Raw genomic sequence first — 25,011 nt, 5'->3', positions numbered from 1 at the left:
CGGCACGATTTGACGTAGTTGATGGAATTGAAGATGAAATTATGTATCTTGAACACGCAAACCACTGCGGAAATAACAGAATTGGTGTTATTGTAGAAAGAGTAAGTTTGTAGATGAATAATAAAAATGTTCTTTTTTCTCAAAACAGACAAATGTTTTATATATGTTTCTGCTTTGGAAGATCGGGGCTTTACTTGAGGACAAAATATTATTTAGGCCTAATTGTTAAATTTTGTTAACATAATAATAAAGTAGTTATTCTATGCCGGTAATAATATAGCAAAACTAAATGGCCATCTTGTAGAATGCGAGATTATCACTTATTAGCTATAGATTTGCCGTTTGAAACTATTAGGACCTACATGACATTTTGGACAATTAAGCTATTTACGCTTGAATTAAGAGAAATTACACGGATACCTTCCTTTCCCTCTTACTCCAAAATTCCAACCTTGTGAACACAAAACAAATGGATAAATTTCAGAACAAGGACATTTTCCTTTCCCTCTTACTCCAGAATTCCAACATTGTGCACACAAAATAAATTGGCACTAAAAACTACCTTTTCATATGCATGATGATGCGTATTCGACATACACAGACGAATTGCTTTTTTTTTTTTTTTAATTTTAAAATAATTGTTAGCGAGGTATCCGTATACTGAAAATTTCCCAAATAAATTATTGGCACTGAAACGTGTCTTTTCGTAAGCAAGATGATGAGCATTCGACAAACACATACAAATCTGCTCTTTTTAGTAGCGTATTTCAAGATAATTGTCAGTGAGGTATCCGTATACTGAAAATTTTCCCAATTATTATCAATAATATGAAATAACCACTGTATAAATTACGTTACAAATTATGTGGAATTATGTAAACACGTATAACACAACGAAACAAGACACAGTTTTGCCTGACTCAGCTCCCCCAACTCGAGACAAATTCTATTTTACTGACGTCACTCCTATTGACGTAATGAAAGCCATCCGACGCATCAAGACGAAAGCTCAAGGGCCAGACAACATTAGCATATTACTCATACAGAAAATACAAGACATAGTAATACCTACAATTGCACACATATTCAATAGTTCCTTAATCACTTCAACTTTCCCTAAAATATGGAAGCAAGCTTTCGTTCTTCCTCTTCCAAAAGTCAAAGTTCCCACCGACCCGAACGACTATAGACCAATCAGTATCCTGCCAGCCATATCAAAAGCACTGGAAAGAATCGTACACAGACAAATTACTAACTACATGAACGAACACAAACTATTCGACAAGTATCAGTCAGGTTTCAGAGCTGGACACAACACAAGCACTGCTCTACTTAAAGTGACAGAAGACATTCGTGAAGCAATCGACTCTAATAAAGTAACAATACTAACACTTCTTGACCTTAGCAAAGCTTTCAACTCTGTAAATTTCGACCTGCTCACCCATAAATTGAGAAATCTGCATTTGTCAGAGACTGCTGTGAGTTGGTTCGAATCCTACTTACGGGAAAGACAACAATGTGTTGTATCCGGGAATCGAAGCTCTTCCTGGTTTAACATAACATCAGGTATACCACAGGGTTCGGTACTCGGACCATTGTTGTTCACGATATATGTCAGTGATATTACATCTCATGTAAGGCATTGTAACTATCACTTGTATGCTGACGATCTTCAATGCTACATCTCTTCCCGCTTAGATCGAATAAATGACGCTATAGATAAATTGAATAAAGACATTAACTCGATTGTGACATGGACAAAGAAATTCCATCTTAATATCAATCCTGGAAAGACACAAGCAATCATATTAGGACACAAACGGCAAACCGACGCTGTAAAGCACCTCGACATTTCCCCCGTTAAAGTAAGTACAGTGCATATCCCTTTCAGTTCTTCGGTAAAAAATCTTGGCATTCACATGGATAATAATCTCAACTGGGACATGCAAATCACAGAAACCTGCAGAAAAGTATATTCTATTATTCATGTGCTAAAAAGGATAAATGTTCATCTTCCCTCTTGCTTAAAAAAGTCCCTTGTGCAGACCCTTGTATTTCCCCATTTTGACTATGCTGACATTTTACTGACTGACCTTTCCAGCGACAACAAAATGAAACTTCAACGTGCTCATAATTTGTGTGTACGTTTTGTAAGCAATGTTCGTAAATATGATCATATTACCCCATCCCTGGAAGCAATAGGTTGGCTTAAACTAGATAAGAAAAGAAATTTACATTCACTTCTCTTTCTCTTCGAAATCTTGAACTCTTCTATTCCTTCGTACCTGTCGTCTCGCTTCACTTACCTTTCTTCCCACCACAATGTGAACACACGCTCTCGCCATGAAACAATACTAACAATACCATCCCATCGCACCTCCTCATACTCATCCTCTTTCACAATAGCCCTGCCAAGACTCTGGAATTCGTTACCTGCTAGCATCAGGGACTGTCGAAATAAAATTCAATTCAAACGCAAACTTACTAGGCACTTGGTCAGTAATTGAGACTCGTTCAGACATGGTTTCTTGTAAATAGTTCTTTTAATCTACCACAAAATATCTCAATATCCGGTAATTTCATCACTATAGAATTTTGTTATTGTAGGTTTAATTTGTAATTTAGTAAATACAAAAATATTCTTTGTTCTTAACTTCTATGATAAAATGTCTAGCTTTCATTAATCAGGTATTCTTGTCGTACTTTAATTTTTATTGTAATTGTAATTGTAAATTTAATATTAATTGTAATCTTATTGTTCATGTTATAGTTGTAATCCCCTGGTAGAGGGGCAGAGAAGGCCTGACGGCCTTATCTCTACCAGGTTAAATAAATAAATCTAATCTAAATCTAATCTAATCTATAACTCATGTGAATTGTGAGGTTAAATCCAACCAGGTAGCCTGCTTTTCTCTTAGAGAACTTCCGTCAGTACTTTTATTCTCTAATATGGATGCATAATTGCTGACGAGTTCTAAAGGAATTCCCACTTCGAACTGTGAGAAGTTCGGTGCTCTTTTCTTTTTTTCTTCCATGATTATTGAAACTTGTTATTTGAAAACTGCGAGGATGTTTGAAAGCAGTCCGACAAACAAAAGCGAAGCGATAATTGACAGAGTGCGTTCGTTCGCTGTTTTATACGCGGTAACCTAGCGCTCAGATGATTCTTCTCAAGCTAGCGTACCGTCAGCTGACGGTACTGAGTTGATCGAGGGAAAATGTCTGTGCACCGCATCTGTAACTTGATCACTGTCAAGAATTACCCATGTTTCCGTGATTGCTGATAAACGGGCTAGATGATCGAGAATGGTGCACACGGCCATTAGTGTATAAACTATTACGGGTACCAAACCTCCGAAAGGCTGCTGAAAAGTGTTGTCCAAAATTTTGACACCGGTTGGCATAGACCTATTTGCGAATGGTTAACTACACGTAAGTGAATTTATTTCGTACTTCTCTAAGTAGTGCTTACAGTGGTTTGCCAAAGTTAAAATCTGTATTTTTTCAAGGCGTGGCACATGACGAAACTCTGTGATGTGAGATAAGCTCCACGGATAGCCATCGCCCAAGGAAACGATTAATTTACATTGCCGGAGAACAAATAGACCTACCCATTTGGAGGCGTGATTGGAACACTACAACAGTAACCTTACACTGCAGTTATATAACCTACACAAACATGTTGTGTAACATTTTCTTCGGTCCCTTACATAAGACACACACAACCAGCAGCATTCTCGCCTCTCCTCTTACACCTTCCTCTGGCGGCAGGGGGGGGGGCGGTCACCCCACTGTCAGTCAAGATAATGAGCGGCGCCGCGGCGTATGAAACCGAGCTCAATCAAGTCTTCGGGCAACGGCTACAGTTCACCAGTCTTACGTTTCCTACTTGCAGTAACAGTTTCCTCGTATACATAGCAGGGAGGACTTCACTATCTTCGCGCACATCGCGTCGACACTGTTGTTAACTTATCGTTGTCTATCATCGCCATTGTTCTAATCGTTACCATAGTGATCACTGTCGACGTAATTTTTGTTGTTGTTATCGTCATAATTTGCACGTCGTCATTGTTACTATTCTTATCATCATTGTTAGACCCTGTGACCATTGTCATCGGCGTCATTACTCCCAAATCGTAAAGCATAAGTTAAAAAGAACCAAAGAACATGCCATTGAATTTATGAACACTGCACCCGAAACAATAGGAGAGCAAATAGCACGATATTCAGGCAACTTTATTATCTCCTGTTTTTTTACGACTAGGCCTATGTTGTAATAAAACGATTCCAGGAGCTACAGAATTGAAGAGAGGTTGACAAAGTTACATGTGTGTACTATGTTTTTCCGCTATTGGACACCAATTTTTGTTATGTCGCAGTACGATTTTATGAGATTTCGCTATTTACGACGGACGGTTTATGCGGCAGCTTGTTACTCTTAGCAATGGACTTAAGTTACTTGTTTACACTTAATCTCAGTTCTTAGCTGTTGTCACTCATTTTACTGCTATCTTATTTACCGCATTATGCTTGTTTTATTCTCGATACATAGGACACCTACTTGAATACCTACTTGATTTCAGGATAATTTACGAATCAAGATTTTTTGGATTAATTACGAGGTATAGGCCTACTTGTTTTATTAAATATAGATTACAATGCTGAATTTACTTACATGAAAAACTACTTTTCCTCCGTGTGTCGTCGGCAACTTAATACCATGGTTTATTCCGAGCTTCCTTGAAGCTTTTCCAGAATCCATCGGAGTCATATCTAGAGAAGGACGAATAGCAAAAGCATTAAATGATGCTAACTTAGAATTAATTTTCATTGCCACGGTCCATTTTCCCTTCCCCTCCCATGTAGAAAAAGAATATAGATTATCATATCATTCATCTTCCTCATCTCATTCAATAGCCACATTCAGGTCAAGACGCATGTCTTCATCCGCTTACGGTAGAGGGCGTCCTCTCTACAACCGTTACTGAGATCCCGGCCTTTCGCAATATCTCTGCCAGGATTCATTCCTTAAGAGCACTTCCAAGGGCTCTTCGAGACGTTGGAAGGGCCATTGGAATGGATCCTGTGCTGTTTGATCACCTTGACGGTATGAACTTAGGGCAGAGGAGAGTAGGAGGCCCTCATTTGGTTAACGGATGAGAGATCACATGCGGCCGGTGGTCTGGTACACCCTCATCCTCATTCATCCCATACACTTCGGGGTGCCCAATAGGCCTCAGTATGGTCGATGTGCAAAGGGTCGTCCTAACCCTCCCGTAGCCACCGTAACCTCACATAACTTAAGGGTAGTGGAGGGTTAAATATAGTGAAAAACCAGCATATTTAAAAAAAAAAAAACTTTAAAATACTCTTTGATATGTCAGAAATACAGTATATTAAGTTACATGAAATTTAACGCGCATTTATCGTGTTGTCAGCCTCTTTGACGCCATTTTTAAAGCTCTGCTGCCCAGGAGTTTTAAATGACACTAAACTTTGATTGCAATTTCACATAACTTTAATTTTCCACCCCTCCTTTTGCTTTATTCCAGACAATAATAATAGACGTATCTGCGGAACTGTTAATGCTATGTGTATAATATTTGGTGCACACATTCTTAGGCTATTATAAAACTTTTCTGTGTAGTAGAAATTGCTTATTTTATTGCATTTGAAAAATATGTATCCATACTACTTGTAAAATTCATCTTAAAATGAAAAATTGTTTGCCTTAAAATTTTTTTAAATCAATATAAAAAATGTTCTATAGGCATTTTAAAGAACTTGCTTTTAGAGAAGTAAAATGTCATAGAGGTTTTGAATTTATCTTTTAAAATGATATATGCATTTTTGTGAATTGTTGTATCCTGTGTTCCCCCCCCCCCAAATTTTGACTCCATTAACGGAGTCAAAACCTGATCTCGAATTTAATTTTTTGTAGTAGCCCTAATGATATTTATACATACAACAAATGAACAATGTGCATAGTTTGAGGGGGGGGGGGGATTCAAATTTAACCATTCTCTTCCTTCAGAGTTTTTTTAACTTGTCCACCGCACTACTCCAACAATTACGAAAAAATGGGCTTTAAGACATTTATACCTTCAAAGAACCGAAGCTTTGTCTTAATTAATGCGCAGTGTAATTGGCAAATCCGGATGTCTCTAAAAATATTAAAGACGTAAATTAATTTTGCAAATCAAGATTTCAGGTATAACTCCCTGTAAAGTTGATTTGAATAATTTCGAGGGAAAAATTGTTCCGGAGCCGGGTATCGAACCCGGGATCTTTGGTTTAACGTTACGTTGGTACGTTAAACCAAAGGTCCCGGGTTCGATACCCGGCTCCGGAACAATTTTTCCCTCGAAATTATTTAAATTAATTTTATTCAATAAAATTCCGTGCGGGGAAAAGTTTGAGCAATATTCCGTCATGAATAGCCAATTAAAATGTATAATCTACTGGACATGACGATATGAGTCGAACTGACAGTGCTTGAAGCGGAGCAGGGTTGCCAGATAAAGGAATCGCAACCGTCGTACCAACTTATGAAAACTGTCGTACTTCAGCATAAAATTGTCGTACATTTCTCAGCTTCCTAATATATATATATATATATATATATATATATATATATATATATATATATATATATATAATTCTAGTCTACCGCTGTGTAGTAATGGTTAGTATGTCTGACTGTGAAACGAGCGGGCCGCGATTCAAATCCTGGTTGAGACAAGTTACCTGGTTGAGGTTATTTTCGGGGTTTTCCTTCAACCCATTAAGAGCAAATGCTGGGTAACTTTCGACGCTGAAGTCATTTCGCTGACATTATTACTTTCATGTCATTGACGCCAGATAACCATCGCAGTTGATAAATAATCATAAAATAACATATATATTTATATATGTCTACCAGTCAATTTCAGTTCCAAATTTTAAGAATTTACTACTAATCATTGTTCACATCCACAATGACATTCAGAATTGAAACAATCACTACCTAGTTCTTCATCATCAACACTGTTACCGCCGTAAAGCATGCACGATAACGGTTGGTTAGAAACAACTTTGTTATATTTAAAATCAGCAGAAATTTGATCTTTGGTCGGCGCTGCGGCAGGTATTTTAATATCGATCAATGCGGCAGCTGAAAATTATATTAAATTAATTCATTTACAGTCAACTCAAACCCGACACCTATATAATGTCGGTGCGTTTAGATATATTAATGCTACTGCGATACTATTTCATTGATAAAAGACTTCCTTTGTCGAACAAACAAGGAAATTAATCAAATTAAATATGTATTACTTTGATATAACCGCGCCGTATACGTGAAACTTAGAGCTCAAGATCACAAATTATGACTTGCATGGCAAGCATAGTTACAGATCGAGTTTCAAACCATTTTCTCCCCTTTAAAGCATGTTTCTTTCACATTAGTGAAGAAGATACTGAATGAAGAAAACTTGTCTAAAGGGGTTTAATTAACCATAAATTTTATTTCAATTATAAACCAACATTATAAATTACAAAATAATTTTTTTCCCTTCAGTGAAATGGTCGTACAAAATTGCGTACGACAAAGAGATCTGTCGTACCTCGTACAATTAGTCAAAATAGTCGTATGCGTACGACTATAGTCGTACATATGGCAACCCTGAAGCGGTGTGTCAACGCTGCAAGATGCACACGCGCATCAGTCCGCGTCTTATCGAAGTCACGTGCTCACAAGCTGGGATGACCTGCCTTTCTTGCAAATTCTGGTTGGGACAAGTTATCTGGTTGAGGTTTTTCCGGGATTTTCCCTTAACCCATTACAGAGCAAATGCTGAGTAACTTACGACGCTGGACCCTGATTGATTTTTGGCGGAAACAGCCAATTTTCGCGAACATTAGCGACAAATTTACTGTCATGTATGTATGTATTTATTTACACTGCAAGTGGGCAAGCGCCCGGTGGCAGTGGTATATACAATATAAACAATACACAGTAAAAAAAACAATACACAATAAAAAATCAGTTACATGTACGCTATGATAAAATCTGCGTAATCTAGGCTATACTTCTTTATGCATCTCTGTCACGTTTCGTATTTATCGCTAATAAAAGAAACTGGCCGTGCTTATAATTGTATTAATTTTAAATATACAGATGCAGGCCTACGTAGTCGAAATAGCAGAAGTACTGAGTTCTTATTAAATTAATTAATACTGTAGATATACGGCGGGCTGGGTCACCGGCGTAGCTCGGACGGTAGCGCGTTTGCCTGCTGATCCGGAGTCGCACTCGAGCTTGGGTTCGATTCCCGCTTGGGCTGATTACCTGTTTGGGTTTTTTCCGAGATTGTTCTCAACCGTTGGGCGAATGAATCTCAGTTAATCTGTGGCGAATCCTCGGCCTTGCTCACCAAATACCATCTGCGCTAAATGACCCAGTAGTTGATACAGCGTCGTTAAATAACTAAGTAAAAATAAAATTTAAAAAATGATGGACTGAGCTCAGTCTGTAGGCGCGTTTGCCTGCTGATCCGGAGCTGCGCTCGGGGGTGGGTTTGATTCTCGTTTGGGCTGATTACCTGGTTGAGTTTTTCCGAGGTTTTCTCCAACCGTAAGTAAAATGTCAGGTAACTCATTGCGAGTCCTCTGCCTCATTTCATCATATAGCCTACCATCTTGCCATCACCAATTTCATTGGCGTTATAGCTTAGTGACAACACACATCTTGATTGCTTTTGTCAATTTGACTCTGTTTTGTGTTTCAGACCCGACAAGGCGCTGCAGGACATCGTGTACAAGCTGGTGCCCGGCCTTTTCCACTCTGAGATGAGGCGAAGACGAGAGTTCTATGCCAAGCACCCTGACAGAGGTGAGAAATGCTCCGAGAAGGAACGTGATCTGAGACTGACGTCATGAGATGAAGGCACTAGAGCCTAAAAATTACTTCCATACTTGCAGTTAATTATATCGATGGATAAGAAGTGATACCTCTATCTACAAAAATAGTCATTCAGTTTAACTACATTATTATTATTATTATTATTATTATTATTATTATTATTATTATTATTATTATTATTATTATTATGTTCACGAAATTGGATAGTTAACTAAATTTGTCTTCGAATACAAGAACTTCCAAAACATAAGCATATATAAAAAAGTTGGTAAGTTGGTCTATTTTGAGAAAAATTAATTGTTAAAATAGTTTTTTATTCACTTGCAAAAATATGATACGAGATATCACTTCTTAGCCAGTTCATTGAACCCGATTTGAACTACCCAGACTTGAAAAAATAACGTCAACCTCAGAATCATTGTGACTTTCTTCGGAAGACTTTTAGTAATCGCTAGTATCTGATGTTTTCTGTTTTAGGGTGAGATCAGAGGCACTGTGTTAAATTAATCTTTTTAAGTACCTTCAGCTCAGAAAGTATTATAGATATATCTAACAAAAATTACTGCTTAGTCTTTGTTGTCTTAAAAGTGCTGAGCTCTTGTTTGCAAAGTGTAATTTGTGAAAATAATAAATTTTGATTTTTTTTATAATCGACTACTTAAAAAAATTGAATTTACATTAATTGTTTTGAAAATTCAGATCGAATTCAGGCATTCAAGTCATTAGCAGAAAAATTTAAATTTCAAAAACATAATAAAATTGTTTTGAAAATTCAGATCGAATTCAGGCATTCAAGTCATTAGCAGAAAAATTTAAATTTCAAAAACATAATAAAACTGTTTTGAAAATTCAGATCGAATTCAGCCATTCAAGTCATTAGCAGAAAAATTTAAATTTCAAAAACATAATAAAATTGTTTTGAAAATTCAGATCGAATTCAGCGATTCAAGTCATTAGCAGAAAATTTTAAATTTAAAAAACATAATAAAATTGTTTTGAAAATGCAGATCGAATTCAGCGATTCAAGTCATTGGCAGAAAAATTTAAATTTCAAAAACATAATAAAATTGTTTTGAAAATGCAGATCGAATTCAGCCATTCAAGTCATTAGCAGAAAAATTTAAATTTCAAAAACATAGTGGAACTGTTTTGAAAATGCAGATCGAATTCAGCCATTCAAGTCATTAGCAGAAAAATTTAAATTTCAAAAACATAGTGGAACTGTTTTGAAAATGCAGATCGAATTCAGCCATTCAAGTCATTAGCAGAAAAATTTAAATTTAAAAAACATAATAAAATTGTTTCGAAAATTCAGACCGAATTCAGCCATTCAAGTCATTAGCACAAAAATTTAATATATATTATTTTAATGTACCGAAGTACATATGATATTTCCATGCAGATATTCTGCGTTCTCCGTTCCATTACTCTTTCATCGTAGAAAATTTTAAATTTCAAAAACATAATAAAATTGTTTTGAAAATGCAGATCGAATTCAGCCACTTAAGTCATTGGCAGAAAAATTTAAATTTCAAAAACATAATAAAATTGTTTTGAAAATTCATATCGAATTCAGCCATTCAAATCATTAGCAATACCGCCAACATTCAAATTTCGTAAAAAAAAAAAGTCCAGGTAATTATTTGGGGCAATTTGTTTTTTCTTCTTAAAAATTCGACTTCTGGTCTCGTTTTAATTCAAAATATTACCACCCACCAAAGGCCATTTCAGATTTCACTTCCTGACCGTGATAACTGATAAGCAATAAATGAACACACATCGGGCCTCTTTACTCCGAGATGTGATTTCTTTGTGAAGCAGCGTGGCATCGTGTGATGTAGGGCTGGTGCCAGGCCCCTTCCATTCCGAGATGAGATGCAGACGACAGTTGAATGTAGAGCAGCCTGATTGAGCATCGTAGTTTATACTTTTTACCTTTCTCTGTCGGTATTGTCTGTCGCTCGGTCAATTTGTCTGTGTTGTCTGCCTCTGCCTATGTGTGTTTTTCTGTCCTATAGGCCTATGTCTGGCTTCTTCTTCTCGTGCTCTTCGTAATGTATGCCCATCCCCCGTTCCGGTTGTGGATGATCTCTGTAGTAGCGACTGCTACAGTCATGTTGTGTTGTTGTTCTGCTGCAGTGCACGAGACGACCCCCGAGGGACGCGGCGTGGGGTTGGAGCGCCTCATCTACTCCCCCGATGACAGTATCAGCCTTTCCCTGGAATACCTGGAAGGGTGAGTATTATTCAAATAATACAGCCGTGACTTCATTTGAATTTGTACATCTTATATACACGTATCTGACACCGGGGACAAGATTGCTGAACGCAGGAACAAGTGACACGAACATTTATTAAGACTGAGCCCCGACAAGCTTTTGAGGATGGAGTATGAAAAGCAAGTACTCTTACTCTACAAATTTTGTAAAGTAGTGCAGATATCTTTCTCCGGAACGATACTGTCAAATATACAGGTGTAATTAAATAGTGGGCAAAACTTCAGGTATGGATTCCTCATATGTAGAGAAGAAAAAAAGTTATATGAACATTAGTCCGGAAATGCCTTGATGCCACGCTATAGACTAGGGGGTTACAAGGAGGATCATTGTGCAAATGTACACAGACTGAAACATTAATCAAGTAATACATAACTTTGTAGTGCACAGTGATCTTCCTTGTAACCCCTAGTCTATAGCGCGGCAACCAGACATTTCCAGACCCAGAGTGTAACTAAAAGATAGGCCGACGTTATAATTTCTGGGAAGCATTCCTCACACCCAGAGCATGATATGTTAATATGTTGAAAATATGTTATGTAGCTCCAAACATAGGTCCGAAAACGCTGGACAATGGCGAGTTAGAGAGCCATAACGTTTAAGTTAAGTGGGGGACAGTGACGAGGAGGATGACAGAAGTGGAGAACCATGCCGAGGATGTGGGACACGATGACGAGGTGGAAGAGGATAATGACAAAGATGTGGGGAACAATGACGAGGAGGTGGAGAAGGAGGTGAAAGATAATGACAATGAGTTGAAAGACGCTGGCGAGCATGACGAGAAATGGAAGACTATGGCGAGAAGGTGGACGGCGATATCGAGTAGGTGGAGGACGATGACAGGATGGAGAACCATGACGAGAAGTTGGACGACAGGGTAAAGGAAGATGACGAAAAGGTGGTGGACAGTGTCGAAGATCAGGAGGATGAGAAAGCGGTGGACAATGTTGTTATGTTTTATTTAACGACGCTCGCAACTGCAGAGGTTATATCAGCGTCGCCGGATGTGCCGGAATTTTGTCCCGCGGGAGTTCTTTTACATGCCAGTAAATCTACTGACATGAGCATGTCGCATTTAAGCACACTTAAATGCCATCGACCTGGCCCGGGATCGAACCCGCAACCTTGGGCATATAAGGCCAGCGCTCTACCAACTCGCCAACCAGGTCGACGCGGTGGACAATGACGAAGAGGTGGAGGAGGAGGATGACGAAAATCGGGAAGATGACGAGGAGACGAAGGAGGACAAAGGGATGGAGTTGGATGACAAAGAGGTGGAGGAGGAGGATGACGAAGAGGTGGAGGAGGAGGATGACGAAAATCGGGAAGATGAGGAGACGAAGGAGGACAAAGGGACGGAGTTGGATGACAAAGAGGTGGTGGACAATGACAAAGAAGAGGTAGAGGATCAGGAGGGGAAAAGGAGGATGACGAAAAGCTGGTGGCCAATGACGAAGGTGAGAATGACAAGGAGGACGAAGGGTTGGGAGAGGAAAATGAAGAGCTGGTGGGCAGTGACGAAGATCAGTATGACTAAGAGCTTATGGGCAATGACAAGATCAAGAGGATGACGAGAGAGTGGAGGAAGTTGAAGAGGAGAGAGATGATAACGAAGAGCCGATGGACAATTACAAAGATCAGGAGAATGATGAGGAGCTGGAGGACTAAGATGTGGGAGAAGAGAATGACGAAGAAGTGGTAGGCAGCGACGAAGATCAGAAGAATGAAGAGGAGAACGAAGAAGTGGAAGATAAAAATGACGAAAAGCTAGTGGGCAGTGACAAATAGGTGAAGGACAATGACAAGAGAGATAGATAGATGGTGACGAGGAGCTGGACAGTGACGAAAAAGAGGAGGATGGCCGAGAAGTGAGTGGAGAACGAGAAGGCAGAAGAGGATGACGAAGATCTGGTGGACAATGACGAGGAGTTATAGAACAAGGATGAGTTGGAGGACAAGGAAGACGTGGAAGATAATGACGATGAGGAGAATGAGATGCAGGGGAACAAGGGTGACGAATGTGATGAGCATTACGGATGAATATGTATTATAAAAATATAAATTTTTGAAATCAAACAAATTGCAAAGTACGTCTACTCCTTCATTTAGAACTTCTATAAGCCTGTCTACGTAGTTCTGGATTTTCTGTATTATCTAAGGGTTCATCCTAGGCTTATAATTGGGGCCGTTATAGACAGGAAGGCAGACGCTGAGACTACCGTGAGAAAGGGGTCAGCACGGACGAAGTACAAGCAAGAATGCTTTAGGGGGATTCGAACCTACGTCCGCAGTGTTAAAGCGTGCGCCAAGAGTTGGGGGATGCATTCAGTTCGGTAGTCGTGGCGAGGGAGGCGTTATCAAAAAAACTGCAGAGGGATTTCTCACATGGTGCGACCGCGTAGCGAAGAATCGATATTGAGAGTCTGCGGGAGGGAACTGTGTGCGGGATAGCTACCTTGTAATTGGTACGAATTAGTACTGAACAATAGGCTACGCGCTCTTTTTCATTATAGCCAATCTATAAGTTATTCTTTTTAGTGCAAATGGAAAAAGTTGTAATTTCCTGGAATTACCTCTCGTTCCAGCTTTGAAATATCAGGTTCAAACAGCAGTTTGAGAAACTGCGAACTGGAACTTGGTCATTACTCTGTCGTCTGTGAAAAGTTATAGAAATCTATGTCCATATGTACAGTGAACGCCAAGTTATTCTCAAGACCAAGAATAAATAAAAACCGATCTCAATTTTCGTGTCCACTGTCTCGTACTCCGCCCTGTCTTGGTCTTGAGATTATCCTAAGAATAATCCGCTAATTATCATTGTTTATAATCATACATTCCACTTTTGGTACAATTGTACGGATTTGGTACAGTTTTAAGTGATCTGTACCCTGGTACGTATAACCACTTTTTTGGTACAGTTTTCAATTATTTGGTACAATCTGTACTTTCTTTTATTCTTTTTAGTATGAAAACAGACATTATTGTAACTGGCTCTAATAAACTCGAAAACATTATTATAATTGCTACCAAGTTGGTAGTACTAACGCTGTAATCATAGGGATATCTTATGCAAAATTTTACCGTTTTATGGCAGAAGCGTTCCATGCGGCACAGGGTTATGTTATGTCATATGCTACAGTTCATTACTTTCTCCCTCTTGTTGGTTTTCTGTGCGTATCAAAATCATATTTATAATTAATAAGATTAAAATAAAACATGTTTGCAGATACAGTGCATGTATTTCTTATTTTCGTAGTTTTCCTTGTCTATGTAAATGTTTTATGCTCTTTTTTCTGTAGCCTAATTGTAATTTGTACACGAGAAAATTTGACTGGTACAAATTTGGTACATCCTGTACAATCTGGTACAATTTTTAGAGAAATCTGGTACATTTTATTTTCTGCCAGTGGCAACACCGGTACATTGTGCTGTTGCACTGAAATGTAACTCAGTAGACTGTATTAAAAATAGCGAAGCTACAGTATACGCTGTTATTGCCGTATAGCCTATATTGTAAGAAAATTGCATTGACCAACTTAATTACCGGTAATGTAAATTAAATATGTACCGCAATTCAAACTATTTTCATCTGTTGTTGCCAAATAACACAGTGAGATATTATTTAAGAACACGTAGCTGATTTGGTACCAATAAATATTGAAGTATATCCAACTTGTTTAAGCTAATTTGGCTATTAGACTATTACCTAACAAACACACTGGGATAAAGTTTCATGTCTTGCCTAAATACGATAAGGTTTAATTTATGCCCCAGATCATATATATATATTACAGATTGCCCATCCCTATGTTAAAATCGGCAGCACTTTGGACAGAACAACCGCCAGGATCGTACCCGTCCGCCGTAAACGAACACGAGATGGCAGTACAGTCGTGACTCCTTATGTAACAACTAGATGGCAGCATAGTAAACCTGACAAAAGTTGTTACCGTCAAAGTCTATAAGGCCGAGCAATCTGGGTATATATTATGATCTAGGGTTATACTCACTTGAAAATATCCTTTTGCCTAAAATTTTAGGGCAGTCAAAAGTTCCAGAATTCTTGGAATATGAAGACCATGATCTATTCTTCGTTCTGCAACCGGTAATAGAATGAAATTGCCATTTAGAACCTCATTCCCAATAAAATCAAGTAACTTGATGAAATCGTCATCCATTTTTTTTTGTTAAGTTTGTTTATACACGTTTTAACATAATTATGTGGTCATATCGCTTGTTTAGGATCTGTGGGTATACCAGTAGGCCGTGTTTGCTATTGTTGAGTTCCTGTTTCTACAGTATTGTGTGTTGTAGATGGCTTGTGTACATTTTACTGATTTAGATTTAGATTAATGTTTATGATATTGATGATTGATGCGGTGATGAATAATGGCATGTAAATTTCCAATCTTGAATTTGCCCTTGTGATTGACGGAAACCCCAGTCGGCCACAAAGTTTGAACCGGGACCTCCCGAATGCGAGTCTCAAACGCTGCCGTCTGTGCCAACTCGCTTTATATTGGAACTTTTTGCAGTATTTTTCCAAATTTTTAAAGCCAGTCTAATAGTTCTTACATTATTATTATTATTTATTATTATTATTTATTATTATTATTATTATTATTATTATCCTGAGATTTATAACACACATTGCCGACGTCCCTTGTCGTGGGGTTAGCACAGTACGATCATCGCTGAAACAACTCATGGGAAGGGACAACCATTCAATCCCGTAGACGGGAATGGAACCACGGACCGCTTGGATGGCAAGAGCACTTGTTATCCACAGGCTGATCATGTCGACGAAAACATCGAAGTTTTCGTCTTCCCAGTGGCATAGGTCTGCGTGACAGTTCTTACAAAGCTGTTCAGTCAGCCACTTGAGCCTTTACGAGGACGAGAAATCCAGTGGATCGGTGTACCTCAGGGTGAGACAAATGACCTACTGGCTTGGAGCTGACAAAGCCATATTTCCAGAGCGAGAGACTTGATGAGACTGTTTATCTCGGAGTGAGACAAGTTGGCTAAGGCTTTGAGCTCACATAGTTTTCCATGAGCCACATGAACCCTCAAGGACGGGAATATCGCACGTACACTTTTTAATCGTATTCCCCTCCTGCTCCCCTTCATTCATTAATTCAAACTGCGACAACTGAAACCGCATAGTGCACATGATGCGTGTGACGAGATTACAGAATAACAATGATTCTGATTGATATACTGTATGCTGTGTCATGGAATTGTATTGGAAAAAGAACGGAGCCCTTGAAAAAATGGATGTGATGGGGAAAGTGTTTGCCTGCGGATTAAGATAGGCAGAGATGGCGGGCTTCTTTCTGCCAGTCCAGTTAAGCCGAAAACACTATGAATATAGTACGAGTATAGGCCTACATATTGTCATTAAATTCGTAGGTTAGGAGGAAACAGGTGACACTATCGATAGACATAAGCTTATCTCTAGAGGACACTGGATTTTAAAAGCTTGCCGCTTTATTTTATGGTGGACTTTCATGGATTTTTTATACCACTAAAAGTGGATTCTCGTAATCGGGCAAATAGTATAGGCCTACTTCCTAATATAAATTCCAGAACTTCACCGAATTATGTCGTCCAGGAAATGTAGATAAAATGCAATAACGAATTTTAAACGTCACGCAACTCGGTAACACCAATTTATTGGCGCCACTTCACAACATACTTCTCACTCCAGCAGCGTTTGTACGACAGATGGGTGAAATTTTTCTGTACGTCGCATATGAGTTACAGGGCATAAGTCACCGTATCCATAGATATTTCTTACTTACCTAATCTAACGTCCACACCTGTGGAGTAACGGTTAGCGCGTCTGGCCGCAAAACCAGGTGGACCGGGTTCGATTCCCGGTCGGGACAAGTTACTTGGTTGAGGTTTTTTCCGGGGTTTTCCCCTCAACCAAATATGAGCAAATGCTGGGTAACTTTCGGTGCTGGTCCCAGGACTCATTTCACCGGCATTATCACCTTCATCTCATTCAGACGCTAAATAACCTAAGATGTTGATAAACCGTCGTAAAATAACCTACTAATATAAAAAAAAACCTAATCTAAAGGGTCAGTGTGAGCTCCATCATTGTCTATGCAGAGTTGGATACGTCTCCAGGTCCTTTGTGACATTTTACCTAACTGCTGTGGTGTTATGTGTGCAAAGGCAGCTGTCACAGGGTCTTTCAGTTCGTCGTTTGTTTGATACCGTCTAGCAGCCACTTTTTCTTTTATGTACCCCCACATGCTGTTGTCCGGTGTTGTCAAGTCGGGACTTCGTGGAGGCCGTGGTAATAGTGCTGATAATCTTGCAGATCTACGGCCATTCCATCTTCCTGGAAAGTTGCCGTTAAGAAAATTACGAACTTCTATCACGAAATGGGCTGACGCACCATCCTGTTGTACTACACTTGATCCATAACATCTCTAGCAGTTAGTTGAGGTACCAACCACTCTTTAAGCATCCTCAGATACTTTTTTCCGTTAACAGACTCATTAACATAAAGTATGGTCCAACCACATTAGGCCTACATTGTATATATCTAAGGGTACGGTGACTTATGTTCCGCCCTGTACATTTCTAGTCTATCACTTCTTGTCGGCCATTGTAGAAATGCACATGACATTTATTTCCACTGAAAAGATGCAGGCGATATAATCTGTTTGATGTATTCTGCCAGTGTGCAAAAATAGGTACGAGTAGGCCTACATAGTTTTTGTCGCATGTGTTCAGAACTTCAAAACACATGTTGCACTTGATATTAGTGCTCTTGCCACTTTCGCGATTGACTTGGACGTTTACATCAACTTTGTCCGCGTAATTTCCGCCAACAGCTCTGTTTATAAACGTAGAGGAAGTCCGTTTTTAAAATAGCCTGACATTAAAAAGTTTCCCAGAAATTATAGCCTACGTAATTGTCGTTATGCTTTTTACGGGTGTCGTAACAAATCAGTTCTTCATCATGTTGTGAACGATATTGCTGTTTACAGTTTGTTTTCTTCAACCCTTATCTATAAGGAACATAATTTAAGGGTCGATATAATATACATTGAAAAAGAAGTTCCTTTTCTGGATTGTACATAATAGTTATTCACGATACAAGTGTTGAAAATTACATTTTATTTTCTAAGTAACTTAAGTATGTTTGCAAGACGAGGCCGCAGGCCGACTATAGCAACCCTACGAACAAAATGAAATTATTTTTAACATGTGTGTCGTGCACCATGTTTTAAACAGCCGTTCGTCTGTGTTGTGTTGGTATACCGGACTTCTCCACTGCTGTATTCCCCCTTTTTGTAATAGTGAAACGTTATCACATTAAAGGCAGGCGGTGCGCGCTGGTATACTCAATAACATAGACGAGCATTCGATTGCAGATCGGGAAGTCCTCGGTTCAAACTCTGGTACGCCTTCATTGTTTTAATTCTATTTAATTCTTGTTTCATATAGTTATCAATAAAATAGTTGTTGAAGTACTTTATTTAATTTATGTACCCACGTTTCTTAACCAAAAACAGTCGTTTTTAAAAAAGTAAGGCTGGCATTGTTCGAACCTCTTTATTGATCAGTTACGATTTCTGCCGTGTGATATCTGGTGGAAAAAGAGTTGACAATAGGTGCAAACAGTTGAAAGTCAATATTAAAACAATTTTCTCACTAGTGTTACAAGTACTTTTCGCAAGTTATCGTATAATAGTCAATTTTTAACACTCTTGCCTAGCGTTAAAAGATCTACTTTCAGGAATGGCTAACAAGTGTTAATGCAATACTATGGTATTCTGACAGTATAACTTGTGAACAAATCATTCGTTTAAAAATAATCTATAGACATTTCCTCGCCAATACAAAGCAGATGTTTATAACTACGAATCGCAGCTACCCCTCAGTACACAAGGGCTAGACGACAGCCGACAATAGTTTCGTTTACCTGAGTTTGTGGCGAGGAATTCTGATGGTGTGGTTGACACGGTCCCCGATTTATTAGATCCAATTTTTGTTCTTTTTTTAGTCTCTTTTACGTTGTCCTGTTCAAGACTTCGTAACGGCTACAGTTGTCCACCGCTGTGGAGTAATTGTCAGGACGTCTGGCTATGAAACGAGCGGGCCTGGGTTCAAATCTCGATTGGCGTTTTTTCCGAGATTTTCCCTCAATCAATTGAAGCAGAATTGCCGGTGTTGGACCTCGACTCATTTCGTCATCATTAATTTACATATAATCATCCATACAATAGCCCGGGTTAAGTTCACGGTGCGGCGTGCTGTACTTGTACAAGAGCGCGCCCGTTGGGCTACCCATTCATTCACAAGAATAGGAGTGGTAAGCACAATAAGCCTCAGACTGCAGTGTAAGCCTTCGTGTCTCTCCTACGTAGGCCTACAAGAGAGAAAAAAACGGCTACAGCTATTACGTTAGTTAATTTGTATATAGTGTAGTAGGCCTATATCTAAAAACACTAAAATGTTTATCAGAAGCAGTTTTCAATTGAATGTTAATTATTTTTAGAGTAAATTAAAATGTTGCGTACTAAGTATGTTGGCCTAATGCTTAGGTTACGGTGTTAATTTAATTGCTAGATTTTAAGCTCAAAATCTTTAAGCCCTACCTGAACAATTTACAGATTGAAAATATAATTATACAAGAGATGATAGAAAATATTAATAACATTGGTTGCTCTGATTGTAACTGGATTGCTATTGTGAGGTTTTAATTTGAAATAAACAGCTATTAGTTCTTAACAAAAAAAAAAAAAAAAAAAAAAAAAAAAAGATGGCAGTGGATTCATAGACTTCGTAGGTCCTATAACCGGTTGGAACGTTTAGGCCTAAGTGCTTGGTGGTTGTGTGATTTCAGACAATCATAGGTCACAACTTGATGAGAATGATCTTAGTACTTCAACCTGAACTTTTAATGAATGTCCTAACCAGTGCAGGAATAGTACATTATGCAACGAGCCTATAATGGTAGTAATTAAGACGCGAGTATGTTTGTTTATGAAACCCAAGAGTTGGAGCTTAATCTGAGACGATTCTGTCCGACGCCGGGGTGGTATCCGGTGTGGCTTAGTGGCTAAAGCATCAGCACGTAGAGCTGAAAACCCGGGTTCAAATCCCGGCGCCGGAGAGAATTTTTCTCCGTTCCATTACTCTTTCATCATATGATGACGCCGAATATCTGCATGGAAATATCATATGTACTTCGGTACATTAAAATAATATATATTAATAAAATTGTTTGCTCTGATTGTAACTGGATTGCTATTGTGAGGTTTTAATTTGAAAAAAGATGGCAGTGGATTCGTAGAATTCGTAGGTCCTATGAACGGTTAGAACGTTTAGGCCTAAGTACTTGGTGGTTGTGTGATTACAATCAGAGGTTACAACTTGATGAGAATCATCTTAGTACTTGAACCTGAACTTTTAATGAATGTCGTAACCAGAGCAGGAAAATAAAATTCAGCATTCGCTCAGCCCACTAGTAATAATCTTGAACGTAGGCCTAATATACGATGATATTCAAACTTAATTTATTTTTACAATATTATATTGCGGATTGCTAAGCAGCAAGATGTGCGTAGAGTATTACAGAATGGTAACGAACGTTTTCCCCGAATAAGTGTCCCCTTAAAAGTTCCGCGTTAAAATATAGTGCATATTAGGCATTGTATGACAATGATAGAAGCTGAATTCATCATGTCAATACTTAAACAGCGTGAATATTTTTTAAACGTTAGTCAGACTTTAACTAAATTCTAACATGAACGCTTACAATACTCCACCATCTGTATGGTAAAGAATTTATGGACCATTGTCTAGTGAGTGGGTTTCCGCTTGTGCCACTCTTTATTTGGCTATGACCAGTTTTGCCAACAATAATTCACAACATCTCATCGAGTTATAATCGAACTGTTCTTGGATTATGCTGTAGGCCTATCAACTCTCGGATCGAGATGATCTTTTCAGTTGTTTTCAAATCCTTCGTCCTGATTTAAAAGAACGCTACTTCGAACCTGGTCGCACTTACAACATGGTGACGAGAAATGCAAGGAAAATGCGCGTGAGAGGTGAGCTTGGTGAACTAAAAATAGCTCCGTGGAACGTAAAGGAGTTCAGAGCAGCCAAAACAAACACAGCAATAATCCTGGAAACTTGAAAGAATGTGGGAGGGACAAAAGATTTAAGGGACTGTGTTTCTTTCACCCTTCGGTGAATCATTGCGCAGGCTTGTTTTCCCCAGAATTCAAGTTCGATTCCAGGTGATGATTGTAGTTGCTCAGACAGAGAACGAGGATTTTCTAGGGGTAATTCCGCTTTCCTTAGCTTATGGGTTTAATTAGAGCAACTCTGCACATCAACTATGCTTTCTCCTGTTGCCATCAGCATTGAGTTATCTGAGCGTTGTAAAATTTTATTTTATATTCGTGATTTTATATTATTAACTATAGTAATCTATAAAAGATAATTATAGAAAGTCGCTGATATCCAAAAGTATCCTCTCCTTGGAAGTATGAAAAAATGGAGTTCAGCTACAAACTTAACAGAAAATTAATATAATATAATTAATTCCGTTAGGCCTCATTCTTCTAATTTTTTACATGAGTCGTTTGCACATTTTATTAATGGTTTTATTGATATGTTGATATGAATGTTTGCAATGCTTCAGTATGAAATTATTACAAATACCTACATGACAAAATTAATAGACATAAATAGAATTGCAGACAGTGATAGACATAGATATGTAGATACAAAGATATATAGGCCTACCTAGGCACATTTGTAGATGAATATATTGACAGACCTAGATACGATGATTAGGCCTATGTAGAGAGGACTAGATACATGGATATATAGGCATATCTATGTGAATATGTAGACAGATGTAGATGGATATATAGACATATAGATAGATGGCTATGTAGACATACAGATAGATGGATATGTAGACAGATGAATATATTGACAGACCTAGATACGATGAATAGGCCTATGTAGAGAGGACTAGATACATGGATATATAGGCATATCTATGTAAATATGTAGACAGATGTAGATGGATATGTAGACATATAGATAGATGGATATGTAGACATACAGATAGATGGATATGTAGACAGATGAATATATTGACAGACCTAGATACGATGAATAGGCCTATGTAGAGAGGACTAGATACATGGATATATAGGCATATCTATGTGAATATGTAGACAGATGTAGATGGATATGTAGACATACAGATAGATGGATATGTAGACAGATGAATATATTGACATACATAGATACGATGAATAGGCCTATGTAGAGAGGACAAGATACATGGATATATAGGCATATCTACGTGAATATGTAGACAGATGTAGATGGATATGTAGACATATAGATAGATGGATATGTAGACATACAGATAGATGGATATGTAGACAGATGAATATATTGACAGACCTAGATACGATGAATAGGCCTATGTAGAGAGGACTAGATACATGGATATATAGGCATATCTATGTGAATATGTAGACATACATATAGATGGATATGTAGACAGATCTAGATAGATGGATATGTAGACATACAGATAGATGGATATGTAGACAGATGAATATATTGACAGACCTAGATACGATGAATAGGCCTATGTAGAGAGGACTAGATACATGGATATATAGGCATATCTATGTGAATATGTAGACAGATGTAGATGGATATGTAGACATACAGATAGATGGATATGTAGACAGATGAATATGACAGACATAGATACGATGAATAGGCCTATGTAGAGAGGACTAGATACATGGATATATAGGCATATCTACGTGAATATGTAGACAGATGTAGATGGATATGTAGACATATAGATAGATGGATATGTAGACATACAGATAGATGGATATGTAGACAGATGAATATATTGACAGACCTAGATACGATGAATAGGCCTATGTAGAGAGGACTAGATACATGGATATATAGGCATATCTATGTGAATATGTAGACAGATGTAGATGGATATGTAGACATACAGATAAATGGATATGTAGACACATGAATATATTGACAGACATAGATACGATGAATAGGCCTATGTAGAGAGGACTAGATACATGGATATATAGGCATATCTATGTGAATATGTAGACAGCTGTAGATGGATATGTAGACATATAGATAGATGGATATGTAGACATACAGATAGATGGATATGTAGACAGATGAATATATTGACAGACCTAGATACGATGAATAGGCCTATGTAGAGAGGACTAGATACATGGATATATAGGCATATCTATGTGAATATGTAGACAGATGTAGATGGATATGTAGACATACAGATAGATGGATATGTAGACAGATGAATATATTGACAGACATAGATACGATGAATAGGCCTATGTAGAGAGGACTAGATACATGGATATATAGGCATATCTACGTGAATATGTAGACAGATGTAGATGGATATGTAGACGTATAGATAGATGGATATGTAGACATACAGATAGATGGATATGTAGACAGATGAATATATTGACAGACCTAGATACGATGAATAGGCCTATGTAGAGAGGACTAGATACATGGATATATAGGCATATCTATGTGAATATGTAGACAGATGTAGATGGATATGTAGACATATAGATAGATGGATATGTAGACATACAGATAGATGGATATGTAGACAGATGAATATATTGACAGACCTAGATACGATGAATAGGCCTATGTAGAGAGGACTAGATACATGGATATATAGGCATATCTATGTGAATATGTAGACAGATGTAGATGGATATGTAGACATATAGATAGATGGATATGTAGACATACAGATAGATGGATATGTAGACAGATGAATATATTGACAGACCTAGATACGATGAATAGGCCTATGTAGAGAGGACTAGATACATGGATATATAGGCATATCTATGTGAATATGTAGACAGATGTAGATGGATATGTAGACATACAGATAGATGGATATGTAGACAGATATAAATAGATGGATATGTAGACAGATGAATATATTGACAGACCTAGATACGATGAATAGGCCTATGTAGAGAGGACTAGATACATGGATATATAGGCATATCTATGTGAATATGTAGACATACATATAGATGGATATGTAGACAGATCTAGATAGATGGATATGTAGACATATAGATAGATGGTTATGTAGACAGATCTAGATAGATGGATATGTAGACAGATCTAGATACATATGTAGACATATAGATAGATGGTTATGTAGACATATCTAGATAGATGGATATGTAGACATATAGATAGATGGTTATGTAGACAGATCTAGATAGATGGATATGTAGATAGATGGATATGTAGACAGATCTAGATACATGGATATGTAGACAGATCTAGATACATGAATATGTAGACATATAGATAGATGGTTATTTAGACAGATCTAGATAGATATATATGTAGACAGATCTAGATACATGAATATGTAGACAGATCTAGATAGATAGATATGTAGACAGATCTAGATAGATGGATATGTAGACAGATCTAGAGAGATGGATATGTAGACAGATCTACATACATGAATATGTAGACATATAGATAGATGGTTATGTAGACAGATCTAGTTAGATATAGATATATCTAGATAGACGGATATATAGGCTAGATAAAGCTGAATAGACGTATATGTAGTCAGATCTAGATAGACATAGATATACGTAGACAGATCTAGATAGACGTATATGTAGTCAGTTCTAGATAGATGGATATGTAGATAGATCCAGATAGATGTATATGTAGACTTCTAGATGT

At 37.9% G+C, this 25,011-nt stretch overlaps 1 protein-coding gene across 2 annotated transcripts in view; it reads left to right on the top strand.

Moving 5' to 3' along the window:
- Nucleotides 1-25,011, top strand: part of LOC138716549 (polycomb group protein Psc-like) — a 136,458-nt gene that overhangs the window by 84,365 nt on the left and 27,082 nt on the right. For both annotated transcript variants that reach the window (XM_069849708.1, XM_069849709.1), the window contains exons 4-5: nt 8,772-8,875; nt 11,045-11,141. In XM_069849708.1, the coding sequence (XP_069705809.1) occupies nt 8,772-8,875; nt 11,045-11,141 (201 nt within the window). The remainder of the gene's footprint in view (nt 1-8,771; nt 8,876-11,044; nt 11,142-25,011) is intronic.

The sequence above is a fragment of the Periplaneta americana genome, chromosome 16 (genome assembly GCF_040183065.1).
Source record: "Periplaneta americana isolate PAMFEO1 chromosome 16, P.americana_PAMFEO1_priV1, whole genome shotgun sequence".
Classification (NCBI taxonomy): Eukaryota; Metazoa; Arthropoda; class Insecta; order Blattodea; family Blattidae; genus Periplaneta; species Periplaneta americana.
The sequence above is the reverse complement of the archived record's forward strand: the minus strand, read 5'-3'. Positions and strand labels throughout refer to the sequence as shown.